Source organism: Solenopsis invicta, chromosome 8 (genome assembly GCF_016802725.1).
Source record: "Solenopsis invicta isolate M01_SB chromosome 8, UNIL_Sinv_3.0, whole genome shotgun sequence".
Classification (NCBI taxonomy): domain Eukaryota; kingdom Metazoa; phylum Arthropoda; class Insecta; order Hymenoptera; family Formicidae; genus Solenopsis; species Solenopsis invicta.
The window spans coordinates 15,710,163-15,737,218 of record NC_052671.1 but is presented as its reverse complement, the minus strand read 5'-3'; the positions used below and the strand labels follow the sequence as shown (position 1 = coordinate 15,737,218).

Sequence of the window (27,056 nt, the reverse complement as noted above, 5' to 3'; positions counted from 1 at the left end):
GAGCTTCTACGGCGGGACAGCCAACGTACACGCGGCAGCCGACAGCTGGGTGCCTCGACAAGGTCTCACGCTTGAGGTGGAGAGCCGGCCAAACACCAAAAAGCAAGGTGCGTTCAATCGCCACGCGGCGGACGCACTCGCACACGAACCTAATGGCTCCACCTCAGAACGCGAGCCGGTCGACACCGACAGCTCGTGGCTTTACACGAAGGTTAGGGGGTCACCTCGACTTCCGCACGGTCCTCCTTCGGGTCCTCGGGTGTCCTCAACTCGCTCGCCAAGGCCGGGCACTCCTTCCGATAGCGGACAGGCCGATATCTCGCACTCGCTCGCTCGTTTCCACACACGCTCAGTTCGCCGGGTCGCACGCAAAAGCCGAGAGGATCGCGCTCGATGCGCGATCGATGAGCGCTACCCCTCCTACAGGGTGCGCGATATCCTTGCGCCTAGCGGCGCGGCCTATCAGCGGCCGCCCTTATCTAGCCGTGACGTCACGGCAGCGCAGTGTCGGGTCTCCGCAGGTGTCGTGCGGTCCCCGTCGGCATCCGACATCCTCGTTGTTCTCGTCGTCCCTGCGGACGATCGCAACAGAATTTCCCCGCGACGATTCTTCGCCGCTACCATTCTCGACAAACAGCCGGCATTCGACGGCCCTACTCCTGGCCGTTCGTCCGCCCTGGCCTGTCCCTCGGCTGCGCCAATTGCGAGCCTCTTTTGCGTGGCGCATCGCTGTCACCACGTCGAGTCTCGTCCTTCTCTCCGCCGTCGGTTTTCCGTGCGCCGGCCCTGGACGATCGCCTTCTCCTTGTCCTGCGGCGGCCCATCCTCCTCGCTGCGGCTGGTCCTTAGGCGACGTTTGTCGAGGTGCCCGCGGATACATGAAATGAGCCGCGAATAAATAAATAAAACCAATACGCGCCGCAGTCCCGCCGGAGATCTCGCTCTCTCGCTGAGTGCCCGACCCGGTCCCACGCGCCTCCCTGCGCTATGCTCAGGCGGAGGACGAAGTGGCGAGGCAGATAAAACTGCCACGTCACAATATATATATATATATTTACATTTATAATATTCTATATTAGTGTAACGAACAGAGTATTCGCAAGTGTGTATGTGTGTCTATATTGGGACTTTATTTAATACGGCGGTATTGGGGCGGAAATGATTTAAAAATATTAGTTTGGGAATTAGATAATATTTTGGATATATATGGGGAAGATACACGGGGACTGGTGCATCGGGGGGAGACCGAGAAAGGAAGACACGGACCGCTTCGAGATCAAATTCTTCGGGGCCGATAGAGAACGCGCCATGAGGGAGTGGGTCAGAAGAGATCGGAAACATTGAGAGAATTAACTCTAGCGACTGAAGTGGACCAGGGGCAAAATAACAACGTGGGGGAGGTGGAGGTAGCTCCTCTACGATCTCTATACTAAGCGCGGGGCTAGGAGAACGATCCTGGTTCTCGAGATCATGCGATCCGAGGATCGGAGGGGTGGAGCAAAGTTGCTCCTTCTCCTCGTGGGGCCCTACGTTTGGGAAATCCGCAGAAGGTTGATCTTCCTCCAAATCGAGAATCTCAGGGATCGGAGATCCCTGAGAAGAGAGCGAAATGGGAGAGTCCGGGAAGATTCTATAGATTATTTGAGAATCGGGGGAGTCGGCGCGAAGAAAATTATCCACGGGGGAGTCGGCGCGAAGAAGATTTTCTACGGGGGAATCGGGCCGAGGAGAATTATCTAAAGGGGAGTCGGTGCGATAAAAACTATCTACGGGGGAATCGGCGCGAAGCAAATTATCTACGGGGGAGTGGGGGAAAAATGCGAACGGGGGAAGTCGCTCTTCTTCCGGTGCGACCGGCGAGTACGAGACAGGGGGGCAAAGTCGATTGACTTGGGCGGCGATCCGGTGGATTTCCTCCTCAATGGCTTCGAGGCGGCGGATTCGGCGATTGCGGCGATTTCGGCGGCGCTTCGCGGCTGCTCGTGACCGGTTTTTATGAATTTTGGGGACTTTATTCACTAAAATAAAAGGAAATACTCCGTTTCTCTCTGCTTGGCGAAAAGTTAAAATTTAGACAATCTCTCGGGTTAACTCGAGTGGAGTTTGAGTGAAACCGAGGGAAAAGATTGGAAGTAAAGAAAAAGGGTTCGACAGAATCTAAGGGGACAGAAGGAAACAAGAATTCTTACGAGAAAATCCCTAGAAAGGAGAGAATTTAAAGATAAAGAGATTTTTTCGGATTAAGTCTTATGAGTTAATCCCAAGAAAGAGAAGAATTAAAAGTAAAGAGATTTTTTCGGATTAACTCTTACGAGTTAATCCCAAGAAAGAAAAGAATTTAAAGATAAAGAGATTCTTTCGGGTTAACTCTTACGAGTTAATTCCAAGAAAGAGAAGAATTAAAAATAAAGAGATTCTTTCGGATTGACTCTTACGAGTTAATCCCAAGAAAGAAAAGAATTTAAAGATAAAGAGAGAGAGAGAGAGAGAAAGAGAGTATGGAGAGGAGCATGGGGAGGAAAGAGTAATAACCTTAATAAATGTATTATGTTCGAAATCTTTCGCGCTAGAGAGAGAAAGGGTGTTCGAAGAACGAGAGCGAAACAAACGGTTGATTCGGGACTTACTGCTTGCAGATTGTAGCGTGAGTGTCGATGCAGGTGAATGCTATTCTCTCGGAGCCGCAGGGCTTCAAACTGGGCTGGACTCGGCGGGAGGTAGTAGATCCGGTCGGAAGTGTTCCGGGTCCAATGGACAATGGTCCGCAGATCCCAACCGGGGACGTTTGAACTGACACTTTTTCCTCTCGACCGAGATTTGCGCCGCGCACGAGTTTAAAGGCGGCGGATCCGAGAGTCGCAGAATTCGGGCATGCAAGATGCCACGAAACTGCGATTCGGATGAAGACGAGACTAGGCTGAACCGAACTGTACGGTCTGAAGTGAACTGTGAAGTGCGTGAAGCGAACTGTGTACTGTGAACTGCGAACTACAAACTGCGCGCTCCGCTAGAAGACGCACCTATTTATACTATTTTTCATCTATGATTCCCTTTGTCCCTTCGAGGGCCGTGTGCACTTTATTCATTAATACACCCACGTGCAATATTTACTTTTACGACTTTTTTATATTCCTCGGTAATTGTTATCCGAGAAAGCAGCAGGTTTGACAATTGAACTCTCAGAAGCATTAAATGTCAAAAAATTCTTTGATTTGTTGCTATGCGGGTGTCGGGCATCAGAACTCAAAGGGATGCACACGTGCGTCTTCCAGTTCCCTGATTTTATTATCTTGAGTGTTTCCGGTGTCGAGCAACGGTGTCACCTCAGATCTCCTCAATTGATGAATTTATAATTACTTAATTCGTGACATCCGGTTATTGCCGTGAGAGTCACCGAATTCTTGGGATCGGGGTGAGATCACCGTCGCTCGCCCGTTAATTAGAATATCCGCTGGTTGCGAAGGAAAGAATCGTTACTCCGCAGGACCAGGGCTTCCAATCTCCCGTGTATTTCGATGAAGCTGTGGCGCTTCTGTCGGCCGTGACGGCGCTGCAGTCCAGAGCGCTGCTCTGCAATTTTTTATTTCCGCTAAGTTGGTACCAAGAGAGACACTTTTATCGTTTAATAATAACTAACGGACGGGAGAATCGAATCCTCTCAATTCATTTTTCGCCTTTTTGTAAAACACGTACAATAAAGTTCTTGTATTTTAAAATACGATAACGTATTCATTTTTGGAGATATACCAAAAATCCCACAATTGGTGACCTCGTACGTGTGTTTGCCCGATCTCGAACTCGCGATATAAACGCCGATTTCAAGGTTAAGGTTAAGGTGACGAGTAACCACAAGATAACCGCTCGCCGGTCGTTGAAAATTCACCAAGTACGCCATGCCAACTCAACATTCACCGACAAGAGGAAGCAGTGATTCATCCGGAACGAGCACAGACCTTCTCGGCGGTCTCTTAACACCACCAGGCATGACCAGCCAGGATCCATCACAGGACCTCACGCAACACCCTGTTATTGGCGCGGCAACTTTGGCCAAGCTTCCACCCTTTTGGAAGGAGAACCCTATTCTATGGTTCGCGCAAGTAGAAGCTGCATTTACCCTAGCAAGAATTTCTAATGAAGACACAAAATTTAGATATGTAATTCTAAATCTCGATAATACTGCTCTACCATTTGTCTCAGATATCGTTGCGAACCCTCCGCCTGTAAATAAATATCAGGCCCTCAAAGAAAGAATAATACGCTCTTTTGATGAAACGGCGGAATCCAAGTTGAGAAAACTCATTCGCGGTCGCGAAATTGGCGACGAAAAACCGTCCAATTACTTACAAAAACTAAGAAACCTAGCAGGCGGTCAATGCAATGACTCAGTCCTGCGCACATTATTTCTTGAGCAACTTCCTGAAAATGTTAGAGCAATGCTATCAATAAGCGAAGTCGCAGACCTAACAATACTTGCTTCACAGGCCGATAAGATCTATGAGATTTCGAAGCCGACTATCAATGCTGTAGCACTCTGCCCAGCATCTCAAACAACGTCAAGTAATCCCATTGACGAGTTAACCAAACGTATTGACGCATTAACCAAGGAAGTTCGTGGCAGAAGCAGATCTCGCCAACGCAACTTTAGAAACAGATCCAAATCCAGAGGACGCAGTCAAGAAAAAAACTCTTTTTGCTGGTATCACCGTCAATTCAATGAAAAGGCCAAGAAGTGCGAGCAACCTTGCAGCTACAAGGTAGAAAAGAAACCGGAAAACCAATAAAACCTCCGCAAATCCAGGCGCTGGCGGATGGTACAAATACAAGTCGCCTATTTATTCGAGATCGTAAGTCAAACTTCACGTATTTAATTGACACCGGAGCTGACATTTCCGTCTTACCTAAAAACAAGGTTAGTAGATCATATTCACAAGACGAATTCAAACTATTCGCTGCGAACGGATCTGAAATTAAAACCTTTGGAAAAATGGCCATGCAAGTTGACCTTGGCCTCAGGCGAATGTTTTTATGGAAATTCACAATCGCCAACGTAAGTCATGCAATTCTTGGTGCAGATTTCCTCCAACATTTTAAGCTTTTAATTGATCTCGCAAACAAACGCCTTATAGATGAAACAACAAAATTGCATACTCCTGGAAAAATATGCACTTCAGCCATATCTTCATTAACTACAATTAACACTAATTGCAGATATCATCATCTACTCAAAGAATATATAGACATCACAACAACATCACCACGCAAAGAAGGTATCCATCAGATAGAACATCACATAGTCACTCATGGACCTCCGATAGCGGAAAGAGCTCGACGCCTTCCTCCGGAGAAATATAAGATCGCCAAAGCAGAGATCGACATAATGATTCAACAGGGCATCTGTCAACCGTCATCTAGTCCTTGGGCATCGCCTCTTCATATGGTGGCCAAGAGAAATGGTGAGTGGAGATTGTGCGGTGATTACCGACGTCTGAACGCTGCCACTGTACCGGATAAGTACCCGCTACGCCACATTCACGATTTTTCCTATGCCTTGCAAGGATGCAAGGTATTTACCAAACTTGATCTCATTCGTGCGTTTCATCAAGTCCCTCTGACTAAGGAAGACAGAGCCAAAACTGCAATTATCACGCCTTTCGGCCTATATGAATTCAATGTTATGACCTTCGGCCTTCGAAACGCCGCTCAAACCTTTCAGAGGCTTATTGACACTGCTCTTCGCGGATTGGATTTTTGTTATCCATACGTTGATGATATTTTAATTGCATCTCCCGATCATCAAACTCACGAAGAACACCTTAAAATGGTATTCGACAGACTACGCAAATTCGGTTTATCAATTAACTTTTCGAAATGCCTTTTTGGCGTAGAAGAAATTGAATTCTTAGGCTACAAGATTAACCAACATGGAACTAAGCCCTTATCTGAACGCGTAGCAGCTATACAAAATTTTCCAAAACCCAAAACAATCCAGGATTTACGACGATTTCTAGGAGTCATTAACTTCTATCGCAGATTTCTTAAAAATGCTGCTCAAATTCTAGCACCACTTAATGATTATCTTAAAGGCGCATCAAGAAAAGATAAACGGCTAATCAATTGGACTCAAATAAGCAATCAAGCTTTTATCTCTTGCAAACAAAGGCTTGTTGAAGCATCACTTCTTTTTCACCCGTTCAATGGTGCACCTCTCGCTCTCACCACCGACGCCTCAGACGTTGCTATGGGAGCAACTTTAGAACAAATGGTCGACGGCAAGTGGCAACCTCTTGGCTTCTTTTCCAAAAAGCTTTCTTCCACGCAACAACGTTATAGTACTTACGACCGTGAGCTTCTCGCTATTTTCGCAAGCCTAAAATTCTTTCGCCACTTCTGCGAAGGTCAACACCTTTTAATAAGAACGGATCACAAACCTTTAGTGTTTGCTTTTCGACAGAAAGCTGATAAAGCTTCCCCGAGACAGCAACGTCAACTAGACTTTATCAGTCAATTTACCACTAAAATAATCCATGTGGCAGGTGAAGAAAATTCCGTTGCCGATTGCCTCTCACGCATCGAGCAGATCGACATGCCAATCATTGTTACTACAGAGGAACTCGCTATTTTTCAAGAAGACGATGAGGAACTCAAGAAGTTATTAGATTCAAATTCTTCATCACTCTTGCTCAGAAAACTTCAATGCGACGATAATAAGACAACGCTTTTTTGTGACGTTTCAGGAAACGACATTCGTCCCTACGTTCCACAATGTCTAAGACATCGGATTTTCAACGTAGTACACGGGGCAGCACATCCAGGCATAAGATCAACACAAAAACTGTTAGTACGACGTTTCGTGTGGCCTTCTATGCGCAAGGATATTGCGACGTGGGTTCGCACATGCTTGGCCTGTCAACGTAGTAAAATACATCGACATGTAAGAAATACACCCGATCGAATTGCTATCCCAGATGAGCGTTTTCGTCACATTCATATGGATCTTATAGGACCTCTCCAAGCTTCAAGGAATTATAAATTTTGTCTCACCATCATTGACCGTTTTACCCGATGGCCTGAAGCAATTCCTATCTGCGATACATCAGCAGATACCATTATCAACGCATTTTATTATACGTGGATTTCAAGGTTCGGAGCACCCTCCACTATTACTACAGATCGTGGTTCACAATTTGAATCTCGTTTGTTCGACGCACTCTCGCAAATAATTGGGTCAAAGAAAGTGCACACTACTGCCTACCCCCCTTCATCAAATGGAATGATTGAAAGATGGCATCGGACATTGAAGACTGCAATTACGTGCCATAACAATCCGGAGTGGGTTGATATCTTACCTACAGTTTTGCTAGGACTCAGATCAAGCATCAAGGAGGACATCAAAGCATCTTCTGCGGAACTGCTTTATGGAACTACACTACGTATTCCTGGTGAGTTTTTCATAGATGTTCAACCAACTAACCAACCCCGCCTATTTTTAGAACGCCTCAGACAAACCATGCGTTCAATCAGACCTACTCCAGCGTCTCATCATCACAAAAACAAACCTTTTTATTTTAAAAATCTAAACGAATGTAGTCACGTTTTCGTAAGGGTTGACTCAGTAAAAAAACCCTTGGAACCCCCCTATGAAGGACCGTATCAAATTCTTCAACGCATCACAGATAAAATATTCGAATTGGACGTGAATGGAAAAGCTACAACCATCTCAACAGAAAGACTAAAACCAGCATATTTTGAAGAACCTTCTTCTGGCCAATCTCCAAACTCGGAACCAACCAGCATTCAACCTACTCTGCGCACATACCCAGGAGCAAAGAAAAAAGTCCATTTCGCGGCTTGATTTCTCAAACCACTCGGAGGGGAGTATTGTGGCGCTTCTGTCGGCCGTGACGGCGCTGCAGTCCAGAGCGCTGCTCTGCAATTTTTTATTTCCGCTAAGTTGGTACCAAGAGAGACACTTTTATCGTTTAATAATAACTAACGGACGGGAGAATCGAATCCTCTCAATTCATTTTTCGCCTTTTTGTAAAACACGTACAATAAAGTTCTTGTATTTTAAAATACGATAACGTATTCATTTTTGGAGATATACCAAAAATCCCACAAAGCCAGCGTTAGTGGCGTCCTCGCTGTACCACCTCAAGTAAAATGGAACTATTTGCTACTAAGCAATATCTGTCGGTAATATTTAGGTATCTGTCGGTAATAGTTAATATTAATAATAATTAGGGAAAAAAGAAAACATTACGAAGGAAATACTGGTAAAAATAAAATTGTCATATTTTATTTTGCATAAATGTAAAATACAACATGTGTTATGTATATTTACTTAATCATACATTATAGATTAAACATATCGAAATATAAACAAAGCAATAAATTCAATTAACAATGAAATAAATTATCAATAAATCAATAAACAATACGCAATAAATCAATTTACAATACAACTTGAACAAAAATTCTAATCGCAGCTAAATCTTTGTGCTGGTTTTATTTATGTGATTTTATACACTTTCCTGAAATTCAATAAACTGTTCGCCGAATTGTTTTTTAGTCATAATAGAGCCTTACATTGAACCCTGGCTGAGGTGATATTTTGTACAATAAATTCTTTGCAGTTTTTTCAGGACGGGGGGGGGGTTAATATTAATTTCAATTTTAATAATACGTGATATTACTCAATCTTGTTCAATGTAGGGCTGTGTTATGACTGAAAAAACAATTCGGCGCACAGTTTATTGAATTTGAGGAAAGTATAAAATCACACAAATAATACAAGCACGAAGATCTAGCTGCGACTAGAATGCTGGTTCAAGTTGTATTGTAAATTGATTTATTGCGTATTGCTTATTGATTTATTGCTAATTTATTTCATTACTAATTGAATTTATTGCTTACGTAGAAAGCATTCTACTTTTACATATATGTAACATACATGATATGTCTGCTTATCGCAAACTAGGATAAATGAAAAAAATTGTAAATTATGAAAATGGTGCTGTTTTTTAAAAAAAAGGATTTTAACAAAATTGATTCTATTGTATGCGTAAGAAAAAAAGTAGTTAACTTATTAATATTGCAATAATCCTAGTTTATGCGATAAACACATATGTATTTTACATATGTATGTGTGTGTGTGTGTGTGTGTGTGTGTGTGTGTGTGTGTGTGTGTGTGTGTGTGTGTGTGTGCGCGCGCGCGCGCGCGCGCGCGGGCGCCACAATATCCTTAATGGCATACCCGGTTGCTCGGAATCAGGGCGTTGTATTCCCACACTGAGATTATGAAGAAAATCATGTGAAGGATGGCACTAATTTTTGTGATGTTTTCTTCCAATGCTACTTTTTTCTTGATGCTATTGTTTCTTAATAATGCTAGCTCCTTTTCTAATGGTACTAAACATTCTTGCAACTCTTTCTGTTGTCCAACCTGTGAATGATACAATTATTTGAATTTAATGAAAGTTTAATAATTGATTTAGTAAATAATTAACATAATAAAATAAAAATTTAGTTATTAAAGTTATTTATGTTACTATTGTATAAACATGTTTACATAATTGGAAATGTACAAATATAACTTACAACATAATCCAATTGCTGCCACTCGATTTTCACTCTTTCAACTTCTTGATTCAGCATTACTATTTTGTCCCCATTTGTCCCAAGCATTAACTTGTGTCGCTTGATTCACAAGTACTTATTCTTGCTCTTTCAACTCCAAGGTCCATTTATTAATACATTCTTCGAGTTGACAGAAATTAATAGCCCCTGATAGAATACCGCTCATGGAATTAACGCTGCAATAAAAGATGTTTGTAGTTAGCTAAAATTGAACTGCGAGGTAATCAAATGTCTTATTGGTAATGAGCAAAAATTGATCTTTCAAACATAAACTTTTTTTTTTTTTTTTTTTTTTTTTTACGAAGGTAGAGGAAAATCTTCACAAACCTCCTTTTACGACCAGTGACAACCAGTCAGACCAGAAGCGGAGAAGCGGTCCATCGAGGACTTACGTACCGGTGCTATCCTTCTCCGATCGGCTATTCTGACGGCCGACGAAGAAGGAGAAGACGCCCTGTTGCCCGTACACCAGGGTGTGGAGGATTCGATGTGGGTACATCGCTGCGATACTACCCACATCGCCTACCCCCTAAAAACCTCTCCTTATGCGTATGTGCCCTAAATTTTGTGATTACTTACGTAGTTTACTTACGTACATTACTTACGTAGTGGTGGTACTTAACGAAGAATGAAAGATGCTGCTATACTTATTGTAAAAACGGCAGAAGTAGTTGGAAGTAGTTTTGCTGAAAGGAAATTCTGTGAAGGTAGTCGTCGACGTTTCCATTCCAAAATTGAATCTTGCTGTAATTGTCGCGAGAGTGATTCCTCCAGTGGTTGAGGTTGTGGTTGTACCCGTTTTCGCGGCGTCGAATGAAAACCCTGGCGCCGCGGATGCCGGCGCTGTACTACTAAAAAAGCTAAAGCTCGGCACACTCGTCGTGGACGTTGTAGACGCAATCGTACTGTCAAGACCAAATTTAGTTCCAGTGATGATGGTGTTTGGAGTACCAAAGGTGAAGGTGGTAGATCCTTGAAAGTATAATACATATTAGTATTTATCTTACAGAAAAATATTTTCAAGATTATTCAAGTGGCATCATTGGCAGTTTTAATAAAATACCATTAACGGTTCTAGTGTTTAAAATATACATACACACAGTAAAACGCTACATTCTCTTAACAATTGTTTTGCTTACGTGCAAAGATGAGTAATGAGAAGAATCAGCATATTGAAATTGGCTTTAGGTCTGAAAAAACAATAAAAAAAAGTCTTTAATTCTCCTTCATTTATGATAAAATAAAATAAATCGAGATAATTGCATATGGTCAGTGATATACAAAGTCAAATTTAACTTACTTATGGCAGTGATATCAATGGCAGTGATATCAAAGCAAAACCTTTTTCCAATATCCGATGTTTGTCGTATACAAGACGCTAGTGTAAAAGTTTCCTTGCTGCGAATAGAGAATAGTGAAATAAAAAGTAATTTTTAAAGAAAATTGTATACTCTTAATAGTTCATACTCCGATCTTATATTTAAAATTATTTTGAATCTCTAGTAAAAAATCTGAAGATTTTATTAAAATAATCAAATTCAATAGATCAAAAAGTCAAAACAATTGTATGAAATTTTGAGCTCTCGATTCAAGCAATGTTTATTATAAAGTCGAGTTGAAATCGGAAAAGTACTTACGCTTTGTCGTTAAATAATTCCTTAGATGAAATAATTTATTTCTTTGTTTTTTTTTGTATTTTAACGACATCCTTTTGGCTTGGTTGTAAACAAAATTATTTTCGTAATCATGTTCTTCCGTTCCATTAATGATTTTGTTAATATATCTACACCATATAAGAAGGTATTGTGCTGCTGTGTCCTCAATTAAATTATCAAGTAGTATGGAACAATGTGTTGAAAATTTCGAAAAAGATTCTAGGTATAAAAAGCTCTTTAGTTTTTTTTTAATTTCTATTTCATGGCAGAAGTTTACAATTTTTAATTCTGCTATTTCCAATGCTTCGTGAACAGTTTTTGAGATGTCGTCGTGTTGAAGATTTTGTACACAAGCCTCGCACTGCGTTGCACATTTCGTTAAAACGTTTTTTATTATTTGCTGTGCATCAACATGCAGATAACATTTTGTTGCAAATCTACAAGGCTGTGTACATTCTGAGTATGCATTTATTTCTTCGTTATCTTTTTCTTCAGTTATTTCACTTGTTGACATCATCTTTAATAACGATAATGATGTTCCATCGTTATTTTCTATGCAATTGGCTGAAATGGAATGCTTCGATGTCAAGTTCGTTATTACAAGTGTTTTAAATGATGCAACAAATTGATATGGTGTTGGATTATTATTCCTGTGCCCGTGATCTCTAATCTGGCTAAAACAGTTTTCTACAACATCTTGGTTAATAAATCTTAAATTAAAAGAAGAAAATCCATTCCTTTGCAGTTTGTTCCATAAATTCATTGCGCCTCGAATAGTCCATACCCAATTTACTAGGCATTTTGTATTACGTCTGATATATTTATGAGTTCCAATTTCAACAAAGTCCATTTTTCGAATTTTTTTTACTGCGTTTTGCCAAAATGCTATGTGATTGCTAGATGAGCTTATTATACTTGATAATGATTTACGTTCTTTTCTGTTGAAAGAGTCAAATAAATCGTCAAAAAATAGTAATGTGTCTGCTGTTATTGCAGCATTGGGCGACAAGACTATTTGTCCTTTAGAAGTGTCTACAAGATCTGTAATGAAAAATGATATTAGAGTATTATGTGTTGTATTTTGTACAAACTTTTTGTAAAAACTTCATAAACCGAAAATACTTTCTTTTCAATGATTATAGTATTTTACCTTGATTCCATGTCAGAATGACATCAATGAAATTTGCCACTGTATGGCTGATTACTTGTGTCGCATATTTTACTCTCATTTTGGGAATACAATTTGGAAAAATGTGTTTATTGGTCAATTTTGGCATTTGACGTTGTTTTAAGAAAGAATATTTATCTATTTCATAAACAGTAATAATGTCGTTCCATGAGACGAATTGTCTCTCAGACTCTTTTTTAAATTTATCAACAACCAAATCTTTTGTTAGCAAATTATTGCGTACACCTTTTTGTAAGTGTACATAATCGTACAAAGGTACAACTTCACAATTGGATACGATAAATGTATTTTCTGTAAAAAAAGAATGTATATTTGTATATATAACAACATAACATATATAATAAAAATCAAATAACTTTTATAATATGTAACATTAAATATTTGATACATTTTTATTTACCAGGAATCTTATGTTGCTTTATTTGTTTTTCATTTGCCTCTTTTATTAACATATTTATGGCTGCAACATTTGGCCCTCCTTGATCGCAGACGGTAGCAACAGGTTTAAAACCGCATTTTACTATCATATTCAGCCATTGTTTAATGCACTGTACTAGTTGAATACTTCGAGTTGCGCTTTCACAAAACCCGTATCCAAGAGCCATGTGATTCCCCGAAGGCATCGAATATAAAATAAGATTGCGTGATCGGCAAAGTTTCTTTTTCTGCGCATTCCCCAATCTTCAAATCCAATTATTATATCTCTTTTTTTATCATAATGTACGGCAGGTTTTAATGACATTTCATCCCACAGTAAAACTACGTTTAAATCTCTGGGATCTACTTCCTTTGCAACTAACTTCAAATATTTAAACGTAATCATATTGCACCCTGCATTGAAAGGAATACGTTGTAATTGCTTATTTAAAGTAGTTATAGAAGGACACAGCAAGTATTTGGACAGAAAGGAGTAGGATGAACGAGATCTACGGTATAATCCTATACAAAACATCTTTTCTTCCAGCGTAAAACGTCTCATCTATAAATAAAGTTAGAACAATAAAATTTACAAAAATTGAGAAAAATAAATACAGTATAGTCTCCTTAACTTTGGTTCTATGGGGCGATAAAAGCGGAACACCAAAGTTATAGAATACTCTCACCACAGCCCGAGTTTACGAATCACCTTGTACTTAAGCGAATAAAGTACACGGTGATTGGTAGACTTGTGCTGTGGTGAGGGTGTTCTATAAAAGGAAGGGATGTAATGTTAGTATTTGTAAAAATACGTGTAAAGAAATGCAAAGATTATAAAGGGCTAAAGTTAAAGAGGTTGTACTGTATATACAATTTAAAATTAAGTAGATAAATATATACAATTTTAAAAATGTCATAAAAATTTAGAAATGGATATTAAAATTTGGATTTAGGAATGATGTACCTGTGGTGCTACATGATTATTTCTGACAATCATATTTACAAAATTCTGCCGCACATGTGTTGTTGCATCAACATTCCCTTTATAATTACTTGTACTTAGTTGTATTATTTGTGACTTGTTTTGTTTTGTAGTCTTAAAACGTCTCTTTTGCTGTCTTTTAATTTTTTTCATTTTAACAATTCTATCATATAACTTCCTAGCTTTAGGACTTAATAAGATTTTTCGAGTAACTTCTTCAAGATTGGGTCGCGCTTTAGCTTGAACTTTCAATGTTTCTTCAATATTAAAAATTTTTTCTTGTTGCTGCGTTAATGTTTCTTGTTGCTGTGTTAATATTGCTTGTTGCTGTATTAATATTTCTTGCATGTGTTGTAATTGTGTCTCGCTATTTGTAACCAATTCTTCATGTTTTTCTTGTGAAATTGTACTTTGTTTAATACTTCTTGTTCTTGTTGTTGATGTTGTGCTACATGTTCACTGTAATCTACATTTTCAACTGATTCTGCTATATGTTGCGGCACATTTACAAATGGAATATTTACAGATGGGACAGCAAAATGTAATAATATCCTTTTTGTTCCAGATCCGCTATAATCGTTGTCACAAAAATGTCTATAGCATACTCTCAACTTTTTTATTTCTTTTTCGTTTTCTAATGGTTCCATATGCAGAATCATTTTTTTCGCCGTTCGGCATTCTTTGGAAACTCATGACGAGGAGCTTTGTAGCCCGAAGAACATCCAGAGACGCAACAATTTCTCATATTTCTAAATAGTCAAATAACAAGTTCTCATATTTATAAATAGTTGTTATTAAACTCAATTGTTATTGGTTTGGTTTTTTTTTCTTTTACGTTATTTTAGGTTATATAATAAAATTCACTTACCTTATCAATAGGTTGTACGGGTAGGCCTCTAAACTACTTCTTTCTCTTCTTTCCGGACAAAATCTGAACACTGTTGAACACTGCTGAACACTGCTGAACACTGCTGAATACTTTTGAAATATATTGAAATATAGATCTGCGCACGTTCTGCGTTGCACATGGTTGCACATGTAACGAAAACAAAGCATGAACCAGTATGTACCATGCGAGATTTATCAACCATTTTACCGACAGATATTGCTTAATAGTTCCATTTGGCCTAGGGTGGTACAGCGAGGACGCCACAAACGCTGTCTACAAAATTTACATAAGAGATTATAGGCCCTGCGCAGGACGTAACACAATTATAGTCACAAATACTTTTTTCTCTGCGTATAGTAGTACAGTGAGGTGCAACGATTCGCAGGGTCATAGTAGGTAGCTTGAGTTACCGACGCTGAGTCGGTAACGATAACGCACGCGCGCGCTCGGAACATGAATAATTTTATAGATCAAATGTTTTTATTATTTATGTTTATTACTTTATTAGTCTACATATTTGTGTATAACTATATATAATTATGTATGAAATATTTTTACTGGAAGTGAAAAAGATAAAGAAATAAATTAATATGTCTCAGATACTTTGTTTTCAATTTTAAATATAAATTTATTTAGTTTAATGTAATTATGTTTTTGTTTCTATTGCGTATAAACAATAATATATTCATATAATTACATACGCAAAATTATTAACGCCAAAATGCAGAATAATCTCCGTTACGTTATGTTTATACCATTTGTAGATCTATCCGTATAAATTTGATTCAGTATTATGTTATTATTTTTGCACAGACAGAGATATACATAACAACAAAGATAAACGTGTATGAGAAGGTAGGAAAGGTAAGGGAATAAGTCATTTTTTAAAATTAAAAATATATTGGTTCTTTAATATTTTCTTTTTTTTTATTAAATATTGCATTCTTGACAAATGTTCCACCGTTAAATAATTTGGTGGTTCTGAAAAGAACCGTTTGAAATAATACTGCCACCAACTAATAGTCGGTCCAGTAGCCTTCCCGTGCAACCACTTGCTACAATCGCCTTTCTACCGAATCATTTAAATGCGCAAAATATTGAGGCTTACACCTCAAATTTTCCCATGAGTTCCTCGCGTGAGCAACCAGATGTTCTTTAGTTCTCTCATGTCCAGTATCCCACGAATTTGCAATTATTCCCCAAACATTTTCTATTAAATTGAGATCCGGGGATTTGGCTGGCCAATCGAGAACTTCAATCTCTGGATGTTGAGCGAACCATTCTTTTACTATGTGGGCGGTATGAACAGCACTATTGTCTTGAACTAACCGAAATGTCGGCATATCTTCTTCAGTGTATATTCTGCGAACGCTGGGGAGCAACACGTTCTCCAGAATATACACGTATTCTAAAGCATCCATATGCGTCGACACTTCGATTAATTCTCCCGGACAATGAGCACTTATCCACCCCCACATAGCACAAGTGATACGCCCACTTCTCCCGTAAGGAACTACATATTTGGGATCATGGCGACAATTTTCCGGTCTCCACACTCGTAAACGACGATCATCCGTCGAACAAAATACTTTCTCGTCAGTCCAGATAGTTCTGTTCCAATCTTCAGGTGAAGCTGTATTTAATTGATGCAGCGCAAAAGCGACACGATCATCGCAATGTTTCCTCGTTAGAGGAATTTTACGTGCTGCATAATGACAATGCACGTTTGCTTCGTGTAAACGCCTTCGCGCTGTCCAATTAGATATCTGTAAATCAAGTTGATTTACAGAATGCGACACCGGAAGAAAAGGTTCAGCATCTACCTGATTGATTAAAACTGCATTTTCTTCGGCAGTCGTTGATCGCTGTCCACGGTTGTGTTTCCGCTTGTCGTCCATCCCTTCTCTTCCTTCTTCCCGCCACCGTTTAATCCATTTTTGCACACTTGATTCACTACATGGAATTCGACGCGCGATTTCTCGCGTGCGTATTCCAGCTTCCCACAATCCGATAATGCGACCACGTTCGAATAGATCGCTTGCCATGGTTGCACGAGAATGAATGAATATTAGACAAGAAGTTAAAACAAATGAATAGACGCTCAGCGATTGTATTTTGTTTATATTTCTTTTCCATGCTAGTAAGAGATGCAACAATCGCCGCGCGATTCTGCGCAGGCTTTCTTTCATATCTTACTAGCATGGAAAAGGAATATAAACAAAATACAATCGCTAAATGTCTATTCACCTAAAAATTCTTTTCAGAACCACCAAATTATTTAACGGTGGAACATTTGTCAAGAATGCAATATTTAATAAAAAAAAAAGAAAATATTAAAGAATATATTTTTAATTTTAAAAAATGACTTATTCCCTTACCTTTCCTACCTTCTCATACACGTTTATCTTTGTTGTTATGTATATCTCTGTCTGTGCAAAAATAATAACATAATACTGAATCAAATTTATACGGATAGATCTACAAATGGTATAAACATAACGTAACGGAGATTATTCTGCATTTTGGCGTTAATAATTTTGCGTATGTAATTATATGAATATATTATTGTTTATACGCAATAGAAACAAAAACATAATTACATTAACTAAATAAATTTATATTTAAAATTGAAAACAAAGTATCTGAGACATATTAATTTATTTCTTTATCTTTCTCACTTCCAGTAAAAATATTTCATACATAATTATATATAGTTATACACAAATATGTAGACTAATAAAGTAATAAACATAAATAATAAAAACATTTGATCTATAAAATTATTCATGTTTCGAGCGCGCGCGTGCGTTATCGTTACCGACTCAGCATCGGTAACTCAAGCTACCTACTATGACCCTGCGAATCGTTGCACCTCACTGTACACGAAACCGTCACTAGATGATTGTTATGGCGTTTTCTCGTAAGAAAGAAAACACGTAAATGGTATAAAAGGCGGAGCATTATAAGATTTTTTTACCGATGTTCTATTAGAGTAGAATAATTTTTCTGATGAATTCCCTTGAAAATGAAATCAAGTGGAAGATGTTTTAATTTATGTGATTAAAACTAACCTTTTTAAACTTTCAATATTTGGAACCATTATAAACATAATAGATGTAACCATACATAAAAAGTAGAATATTATAATTCAGAATTACTATATTTATAGATCCCACCCAAAACCACTATAAATTACAGTTGAATTATGGTAATTGCAATCATTCTCTTCTCTCACAAGGGGAGGACCAGGTGAGAGATCCTGGGATTTTGATCCTAATTTTTTTAATTATTCTGGAGACGAAAAAAAGGTTACGTCTCCCGGCGTTTCATCGAATAGGCCTTAGTTTCGAAATAATAAATTTGTGAAAATTGGCCACACCGCGGCGCGCCATATGAGCCTTCCCGGTAACTTTTCTCGCAACCAGTGCAGTTGGCTCCGTGCGTTAGGTGCTTGCTTCACAATCGTAAGATCCGGGTTCGCTCCCGGATGTGTGCAATATATATATATTTTTTTATAAGTGTATTTATTTATCTTGATATTGATATAGTATGCAAATTTCTAAAATAGAAAATTTAATTTAATATCATTTTCTAAACTTCAATTTAAATTTAATTTAAAGGGAATTTGAATTCAAATAATAATATTTGAAATAATAAATAGGTAATACTAATAATAATATATAATGATAACGTGGGTGTGAAATGAGCGAAGCGATTGGATTAGACTGATCTATTTATTCGTGCTGATACAAAGCGGCACATGCCATAGAAGAGAGTGTGTTCAGTAATGAATATCTGAGTGTATGAACGAGTAAGTGTGTACGGTGGCGCTCAGTGCGCGCGAGTGCTGCTCTCCTACTGTGAGAGCGGTAGCGCGAGATTTGACAAGCAAACCTCTTCAATCCCCCACTTTTGCGACGTTCAATCCAAGTTTATGCACTCCTCCTTGATGTGCAACCCGTCGTAGTAGCTTCGTCATGATGTCCGCCGGATTCTCGTTCGATGCGATGTAAGACAATGTGATTGTCTTTTCGTCTAGTTTTTCGCGTACGAAATGATGGGCAATATCGATATGCTTTGTGTGCCCCTTCTCGACGCAGTTTTTCGAGAAGTCTATCGCCGCTCGGTTGTCGCATCGCAATTCACTGGTTTGAGGAAGTAGTCCTGACATACCCAGTTCGGTGATGAACATCTGGATCCAAATGGCTTCCTTCACTCCTGTAGATAATGCGACGTATTCCGCCTCCATGCTTGAAGTGGTGATACTCTTTTGTTTCACCGATCTCCACTGGATCACGCTCTGGCCCAAGGCGACGACCGTTCCTGAGTACGAATGTCTATCGTCGAGGTCGCCTGCCCAGTCAGCGTCGCTGTAGATCTGAATTGCAGGTGCCTTCTCGGCACGGTATGATGTAGTCTCTGGTTCCGCTCAGGTAGCGCAATATGTGCTTGGCTTGATTCCAATGTAGTTGGCCAGGATCTGTGTTGTATTGCGATAGCTTCGTTACTGCGTGCATGATGTCTGGTCGCGTATACAGCGCCAAGTGCATCAGCGATCCTATGAGTTGCCGGTATGGCACGTTGATCATCCTTGCCTTTTCGTCTGGTGACTTGGAGCTATCTTCTTTTGACAATTTTAGCCCGTGTTCGAGTGGTGTCGAGGCAGCTCGACATTCTTCCATGTTGAACCTGGACAACAATGACTCGATGTATGCTCTCTGACTTAACTGTAGATCGCCAGATTCGTTTCGTTGAATTTTCACTCCTAGAGCGTATGTAATATCACCAAGATCTCTTGTCTCGTAGCCATTCTTTATTAGTTGCACTGCTTCTAGTAACGGAGCCTTCTTTCGGGAGAATATAAAAATGTCATCGACATAAATTACCAGTATTGTCCAGCGCCCCTTGCAGTATACACAGCTTGCAGAACGTAGTCTTTTAAATCCATTTTCGATAAGAAAATTGTTGATCTCAGTATTCCAGCTTCTTCCTGACTGTTTCAATCCGTAGATTGGTCGCTTGAGTTTGACTACCTTTCCTTCTTCAACTTTGTATAGGGGTGGCACCTTCATGTACAGCTCTTCGTCTAGTCTTCCGTTCAAGTAGGCGCACTTTATGTCTATGTGGCGAGTGTACCATGAAAAATTTGCAGTTGCAGCTAACATGAAGCGTATAATTGAGAAGTTAGCAACGGGTGCGTATGTTTCGTGATAGTCGACACCCTTCTCCTGTGAGAACCCTTGCGCTACTAACCTTGCTTTAAATCTACATATCTTGCCATCGGAGTCCGTCTTGAGCTTGAAAGTCCATCTGCATCCTATGCATCGTTTACCTCGTGGTAGTTCTGTCACTTCCCAAGTTCCTTGTTTTTCTAGACTCTTGATTTCTTCGCGGATGGCTCGCTTCCACTCTGTAGCCTGTGGTGAGGTAAGTGCTTCGTTTAGATCACGAGGCTCGACAACTTCGACATGATGAATCTCTACCTCGCTATTATCCTCTGTGTCGCACGTACTTTGGTCATCTGTATTGGATTTAGGCTTCCCTTTTCTGCCGTATGGGTTTCTTATTACCTTCTTCTTCTTCGGTCTGCCAACTTTCCTTGGAGGTTCATCGGTTTCCCCCACTATCCGACATGCTTTAGTCTGGCTTATTGCTTTCTTCGTTGAACTTTCCTCACTATTTTCCGAGTCGTCTTCTGGGGATGACGATGATTCTTCTTTCTTCGTACTTGATCGGCTGTGTCGACGCGTTGTCGTCGGTTCTGGTTCCGATTCGCTGTCGCTCTCTGACCAAGTGTTGTTGTATCTGTACCTGTGTAGCGTGTTATCTCTGTAGAGCCATTCGTAGCCTATTTTATCTTCAGCGAAACGTACGTGTTTCGTTGTGATCACGTCTGATTTATCTGGACACCAAAGACGGTATCCCTTGGTTTGCGATGCATAACCAACTAGGAAACATTCTGTTGCTCTGTCGTCGAGTTTCTTTCGACCTTGTCTTGGTAAGTTTGCGTATGCTAGACATCCATACACTTTGAGATGTTGAACGCTAGGCGTTCGTCCTGTCCAAATGGCGAGTGGCACGTCTCCCTTGATTGACGAATGTCCGACTCTGTCTCGAATGTAAGCGGCTGTCACGACAGCTTCCGCCCAGAACCTTTGGGGGAGCTTTGCAGATTTCAACATTGATCTCACCAGATCCATAAGCGTTCTATTAATTCGCTCGGCGATCCCATTCATCTGAGGAGTTTCTACGTTGGATCTTTCGTGTTTTATGCCTGTGTCCTCAAAGAAATCTGTAAGTTGTCTGTTGCAGTACTCGAGTCCGTTATCTGTTCGGAATCTCTTTACCTTTTTTCCTTTCTCACGCTCCACTCTAGCTATGTATTTCTTGACGCAGTCTGTGACCTCATCCTTGGATTGTATACACATGACGGTCGTTTTCCTAGAGTAATCATCGGTGAAGGTGATAAAGTATCTGTTGCCGCTCCAAGACTTGACGGGCATCGGACCACAGAGATCCGAGTGTATCAGTTCGCATACGTCGTTGCTTTGTCTCCTTTTAATCTTTTTACAAGGACTCTTCGTTGATTTTCCAATGTAACACGCGTCGCATTTGTATTTATCCATTTTGGTATCGTTCAGACCTCTCACTCTATTGTGTGTAGCGAGTTCTTCGATTACTCTGTTATTTACATGGCAGAATCGACGTTGCCATATGCTGCTGTCTTTGACTGAAGCAAAGTTTGTTTCGGCTTGAGTCTCAGTTTTCAAATCGACTTCAGCTCGGACGACGTACAGGTCGTTCTTTCTGTAGGCTTCGCACATTATTTTTCCTGTATGTGTATTGCGTATTCTCACTTTGCCATCTTTTATTGTGAGCTCCTTCCCTTTTCTTTCAATCTGTGAAACAGACATTAAATTTTTTCTAATGTGCGGAACGTAGTAAACATTGCGTAGTACTATAGCTTTCTGTGCATTGCCGACGAATGTTTTCAATACGATGTCGCCTTTGCCCTTCGCGCATAGTTGAGTGCCCTTTTGCTTCTCGGGATTCGCTGCGGTGTTGATGGTCTCTCCTTCTATCTCATGGAAGTTCTGAAACCAGTCTTTCCGTTTGCACACGTGATGTGTACATCCGCTGTCCAACAACCAGCTTTCTTCAACGTCGAGGTTGTTCAGAGACACTAAAAATGCATCAAGATTCTTTTTACTTTTGTTGTCTCGTTGGGCTTGTTTGTTACCTGTTTTTGATCGGCAATTTCTTGCGTAATGGCCTGGCTTCTTGCAATTAAAGCAGGTTGCCGTCTTTTCTGCTGCAGACGCGTTCGATGTCTTGTCGCTTTTAGTACCTTTCGATCCTTTGTTTATTTGTAATGCTTCCATCGCTTCTGCGGAGGTATCGTCGTTGCGTGACTTTCGTCTGTCGTGCTCGGCTAGTAAGACTCTTATTACCTCAACAGATGTGAATTTGTCATCGGGCAGACTCGCTAGTGCCATATTTAAATTTTCGTATGTATCGGGCAGGCCGGCGAGTACAACGTACGCAAGGTCTTCATCTTTTACCTCTGCACCCGCCTGTTTGAGGTTAGCCGCCGCAATCTTAGTTCTGGCTACGTATGATGACATCGTTTCATCGTCTTTCATTTTAATGTGATAAAATTCTTTCTTTAACTGCATTATGCGAATTCTATTTATAGGTTGATGTACCTGTTCTAGCGATGACCACGCCTCGTAGGCGTTGTTGCAGTCCTCGATGTGTATCTGTTGGTTCGGCTCTATGTGCAGTCCGATAGCAGCCATGGCTTTGTCATCGTTGGTGCGAAAGACTTTTCTTTCCGCCTCGGTGGCATTCTCGTTCAGCACAACGGTGCCTAGAACGTAATCTAGAAGGCCTTTACCTCTCAAGTACCACTTCATTTCTGTTTTCCACGTTCTATAATTGCAATCCGATAGCTTCGTTATACGGGTCTCGGTCTTTGCTTCGTGGGTGGCCATGTTGAGGTTATGTTCTTGTCGGGCGATCGTCTACGCGCGAATGCTATGAATCTATATCTTCTCGTGTGCCGGACTAGCGCTTGCACGATTCGCTTCCTATTTCTTACGTACCTGGGCCCATAACCATGATAACGTGGGTGTGAAATGAGCGAAGCGATTGGATTAGACTGATCTATTTATTCGTGCTGATACAAAGCGGTACATGCCATAGAAGAGAGTGTGTTCAGTAATGAATGTCTGAGTGTATGAACGAGTAAATGTGTACGGTGGCGCTCAGTGCGCGCGAGTGCTGCTCTCCTACTGTGAGAGCGGTAGCGCGAGATTTGACAAGCAAACCTCTTCATATAAGTTATTTGAAATGAATAACATATAAAGGCAACGTATCTAAATTTTCAAATTGTTTAATTTAAAATTTAATTGGAAATAATATTAACAGTATTTTAAAATTCTAGTTTTTAAAATAATTAATTGTAAAAGAAGAATAATAAACAAACCTCTGATTGTGAAAGTGAATGTTAATACTTTTATTATTATACAAAAGTTAATTATTTAAGTATTGCAGATTTTACTTATATATTATTATTATTATTACTTATTTATTATTTTAAATATTATTACTTGAATTTAAATTCCTTTCAAATTAAATTAAAATTGAAGTTTAGAAAATGATATTAAATTAAATTTTCTATTTTAGAAATTTGCGTACTATATCAATATCAAGATAAATAAATACATTTATTAAAAAAAAAAGAAAAAAAATATTGCACACATCCGGGAGCGAACCCGGATCTTACGATTGTGAAGCAGCACCTAACGCACGGAGCCAACTGCACTGGTTGCGAGAAAAGTTACCGGGAAGGCTCATATGGCGCGCCGCGGTATGGCCAATTTTCACAAATTTATTATTTCGAAAATAAGGCCTATTCGATGAAACGCCGGGAGACGTAAACTTTTTTTTCGTCTCCAGAATAACTAAAAAAATTGGGATCAAAATCCCAGGGTCTCTCACCTGGTCCTCTCCTTGTCAGTGTAAAATTATTATACATTTTATCTAGCAAGTATTTTACGTACATAATGCAGTAAAAACCAATCTTAATTTTTCAAAATTCGTCGATAATTTTCAGGTCACAATTAGTGCATAAGTCACAAAATACACGTCATTACAACGTCGCTGTCACCAGAAATGGGGATGTTAGTTACGTCTCAGCGACGTCTCAATTACGTTTCAAACACCAGTTGAGACGTCGCTGAGACGTAACATGCGACGAGTTAGCACGTCACAGCGACGTGCTTGTTACGTTTGCTGCAGGCAGGGACGAAAATAAACTTTCTTGTAAGGTTTTGAAAGCTCTCGAAATCGACAACAAAAAAATGCAATAAAAAATATAGAATGTTCGAGAAATACCAATACTCTTTAATTAGGGAACTACCAATATTCTAACATTATAATATTTTTTATTGCATTTTCTTGTAGTCGCTTTCCAAAACCTTACAAGAAAGTTTATTTTCATTAAGTACCCATACAGCACAGAGAGATTGCAGGAACATTGCAGAATGATTTCATTGAAACATTGTAATATTGCATTTTGATTGTGAAACATTGCTGCAACATTGCTGGAAGATTGCAGCAACATTAAGATGTCCGCTTTTTGAAATATTGCATTGAAACATCCCATTTTTCCAAAATATTTACATAAATATTATTACATCACATAATTCCAATAAACAAAACAATATTTGTGTAACATTTTAAAAACATTTTTCGCAAAAAAAGAAAATTTCGGGAATATTTTTTCGGAAATTTCCAAGCGGTCACCTATCCAAGTCGCGACTCCGGTGAACGTTGCTTGACCTCCGTGATCGCTGCGAACTGATTCCTCATGATGACTTGTGAACACTTTATGCTGATATGTGTATATAACTGGTAGTTCAGGTCAATATACGTTATCGAAAAAATGAAATATGTATAATTAAAGCACAATATTTATATAAACAAATATAAAATTATAGTTTTTTTTACTAATTTTGCAAATGCAGAATAGCATCTAGAATAACTTTTCTGTTATTTGTTTAAATAAGATGCAATTAGAAATTATATATCAATATAATACAATAATTAAATTAAATATAAAAAATTTTTTATTAAAAAAACAATTAAAAAATATTGTTTGTTCATTGGGCTGTAGATCGAGGTTTCTTTATATATGGACCTATTTCATCTATTGATATAAATATTTATGTTTCTTAACAATACTATGATGCACACAGCACCACTGGACCGCATGCTTTTTTCTAGACGTCTTAGAGTCAACATTTGAAGGATGTCTGCAGACGTCTATGCAAAGTCGATTTGCAGTCAACTTTGAAAGCTTGACTTGGATGAGTCGACTTACAGTCGATATATGGACGGTTGTATTCTTAGGGAATGTAGAGATTTAGCGGAAAATTTAGTAACGTCGCCCGACCTTAGTTTGCTAAATGCGGATGAATAATTATGGATGAGTTAAATTAATATATTATTATACGCGAATATTCTGCTTTGGCTCTTTATTGCCACTACTTTATTAAAAAATTATGATATTGCAATGTTTCCGGAATATTACTGGCATATGCCATGCGATGTTGCATTGTTAATTTATGTTTCTGCAATGTCTCCGTAATATTGCATTGCAATCTGGAACATTGCAACGTTGCTGCAATATTGCTGGAATTTTCTGTGCTGTATGGGTACTCTCTGAGTTATAACGCTTGAAAATTAAAAAACATTGTAGCTTTTAAGCCTCACAACTCGGAAAGTACTAAATAAAAATAAACTTTCTTGTAGAGTTCTGAAAACCTCTTGACCTCAGTCATTAGATTCTGGAATCAAAAATAGGACATTCCATTAAAAAAATTAATGTGATTTCTATGTGACCTTGGCGACGCTATCCAATGTCAAATTGATAAAATCAATAAATAAATCTTTTGAAACCCTACAACTTTTATCTGAAACACTTTTTTCCTAAAATGCTTAGTTTTTGAAATATTTGAGCCTGCCTCTTCTTTCAATAGTTGATAAGTTAGAACGGGTTAACATCGGCTATCGATGAGGTAAATTTAGTCCAGTCTCTGCCGATAATTAAATTGGAAAAAATTTTAAATCAACGGAATACGGCTTTCTAATTGGTTAATGACGTCTTAAGATAATACTTAAGACGATCTTAAAATGTAATCGACTATAAAAAAACTCATTGCACTCGAAAGCGCTATGAGTGCAAAAAATGTAATAACATGAACAGACCTGGTCTTTGGTTATAAAGCTAACCTGTTTTCATGGTGGAAGCAGATTTTGGTCACAATGTCACAATTAGGGTGAGGAAGGCAGAGGAAGGTGACTGTGAATGAATTTGTTGTGAATGTAGTTTTCTGTGAATAACGAAATGTCATCGCAGTGTACCGTTTTATCTGCGTAGTATTGAAAAGCGCATTATTCCTGCAATCATGAGCGCCCAGAATCAGTTGCCAAATCTTGACAAGATCTTTCGGGATGATGACGAGTCTGACTTCATACCCTCGGGAGGGTACGTATCATTCACATGTATTATCGAATTTAATTCGTAAAATTGCAATTATATGTCTATTGAAGTAACAATTTATTTTGGTTAGTTTATAAGTATCCTTTTTCCTCCAAAAATTTAATACATTTATTTTTAGCTATTAAAAATATAACGAGGCGTAATTGGAATTATTTTAATCATAATTGTAATTAATTAGTTTATTTTAATTCTCTCAGATTTACAATTATTCCATAAATGTTTTTTACGTTACTGTTTTATAAGAAAATATAGCTAAATTTTTTTCTATTTTTTGAGAAGTTTGTTTTCTCATATGATTTACTTACAGAAAATATATTAAAATACTTGAGTTTTAGGTCTAATCTGGCTGCTATTTTTGGGCTACAATCAAAACTTACAGATTCTCATTCCACTAAACAAATGGCATCTAAAAAGAACAATATTCGATATAACATACAACAAACTGTACCATCTTCTAAGACGGAAGTATTGATAGCCAAAGCAGTACATGCTTTTAAATTGTAATTATATAAAATTGTGAAAAATACTGTTTATTTTTAGATATGTTAACAAGCATACATAATCAATATGCTTATATTCAGAATACCTTTATAAAGATATTAACATACTATTATGTTATATTCTTTTTATCTTGTTATCATTGTTGTAACATAGTTATAGTTGTAATCTTATTATATTTGTTTTATAACAATTAGTAATAAATTACATAGAATTGATTT

At 38.7% G+C, this 27,056-nt stretch overlaps 3 protein-coding genes across 6 annotated transcripts in view; 2 read left to right on the top strand and 1 right to left on the bottom strand.

Moving 5' to 3' along the window:
- The window catches only part of LOC105197169 (FK506-binding protein 15), a 264,070-nt gene that overhangs the window by 225,791 nt on the left and 11,223 nt on the right, over positions 1-27,056 (top strand). The window contains exons 1-3 of one of the 3 annotated variants that reach the window (XM_011163413.3): positions 25,490-26,132; positions 26,215-26,322; positions 26,673-26,837. In XM_011163413.3, the coding sequence (XP_011161715.1) occupies positions 26,243-26,322; positions 26,673-26,837 (245 nt within the window). In that variant the 5' untranslated portion in view covers positions 25,490-26,132; positions 26,215-26,242. Of the gene's footprint in view, positions 1-25,489; positions 26,323-26,672; positions 26,838-27,056 lie in introns of those variants that run through there. The other 2 variants (XM_039452428.1, XM_039452429.1) reach the window with 2 other exon arrangements.
- On the top strand, positions 3,894-4,781 carry LOC120358479. The gene has a single exon (XM_039452874.1). The coding sequence runs from the start codon at positions 3,894-3,896 to the stop codon at positions 4,779-4,781; it is 888 nt and encodes a 295-aa protein (XP_039308808.1).
- On the bottom strand, positions 9,328-13,681 carry LOC105204150. Of its 2 annotated transcripts, XM_039452431.1 has the most exons (8): positions 12,881-13,681; positions 12,442-12,771; positions 11,274-12,332; positions 10,937-11,034; positions 10,776-10,826; positions 9,964-10,608; positions 9,598-9,812; positions 9,328-9,442 (listed from the first exon to the last, which is right to left on the bottom strand). In XM_039452431.1, the coding sequence occupies exons 1-4, from the start codon at positions 13,101-13,103 to the stop codon at positions 11,015-11,017; spliced, it is 1,632 nt and encodes a 543-aa protein (XP_039308365.1). In that variant the 5' UTR covers positions 13,104-13,681; the 3' UTR covers positions 9,328-9,442; positions 9,598-9,812; positions 9,964-10,608; positions 10,776-10,826; positions 10,937-11,014. The 2 variants fall into 2 exon arrangements, with proteins under 2 accessions (XP_039308365.1, XP_039308364.1); XM_039452430.1 differs by lacking the exons at positions 9,328-9,442; positions 9,598-9,812; positions 9,964-10,608; positions 10,776-10,826; positions 10,937-11,034 and having other exon boundaries at positions 11,225-12,332.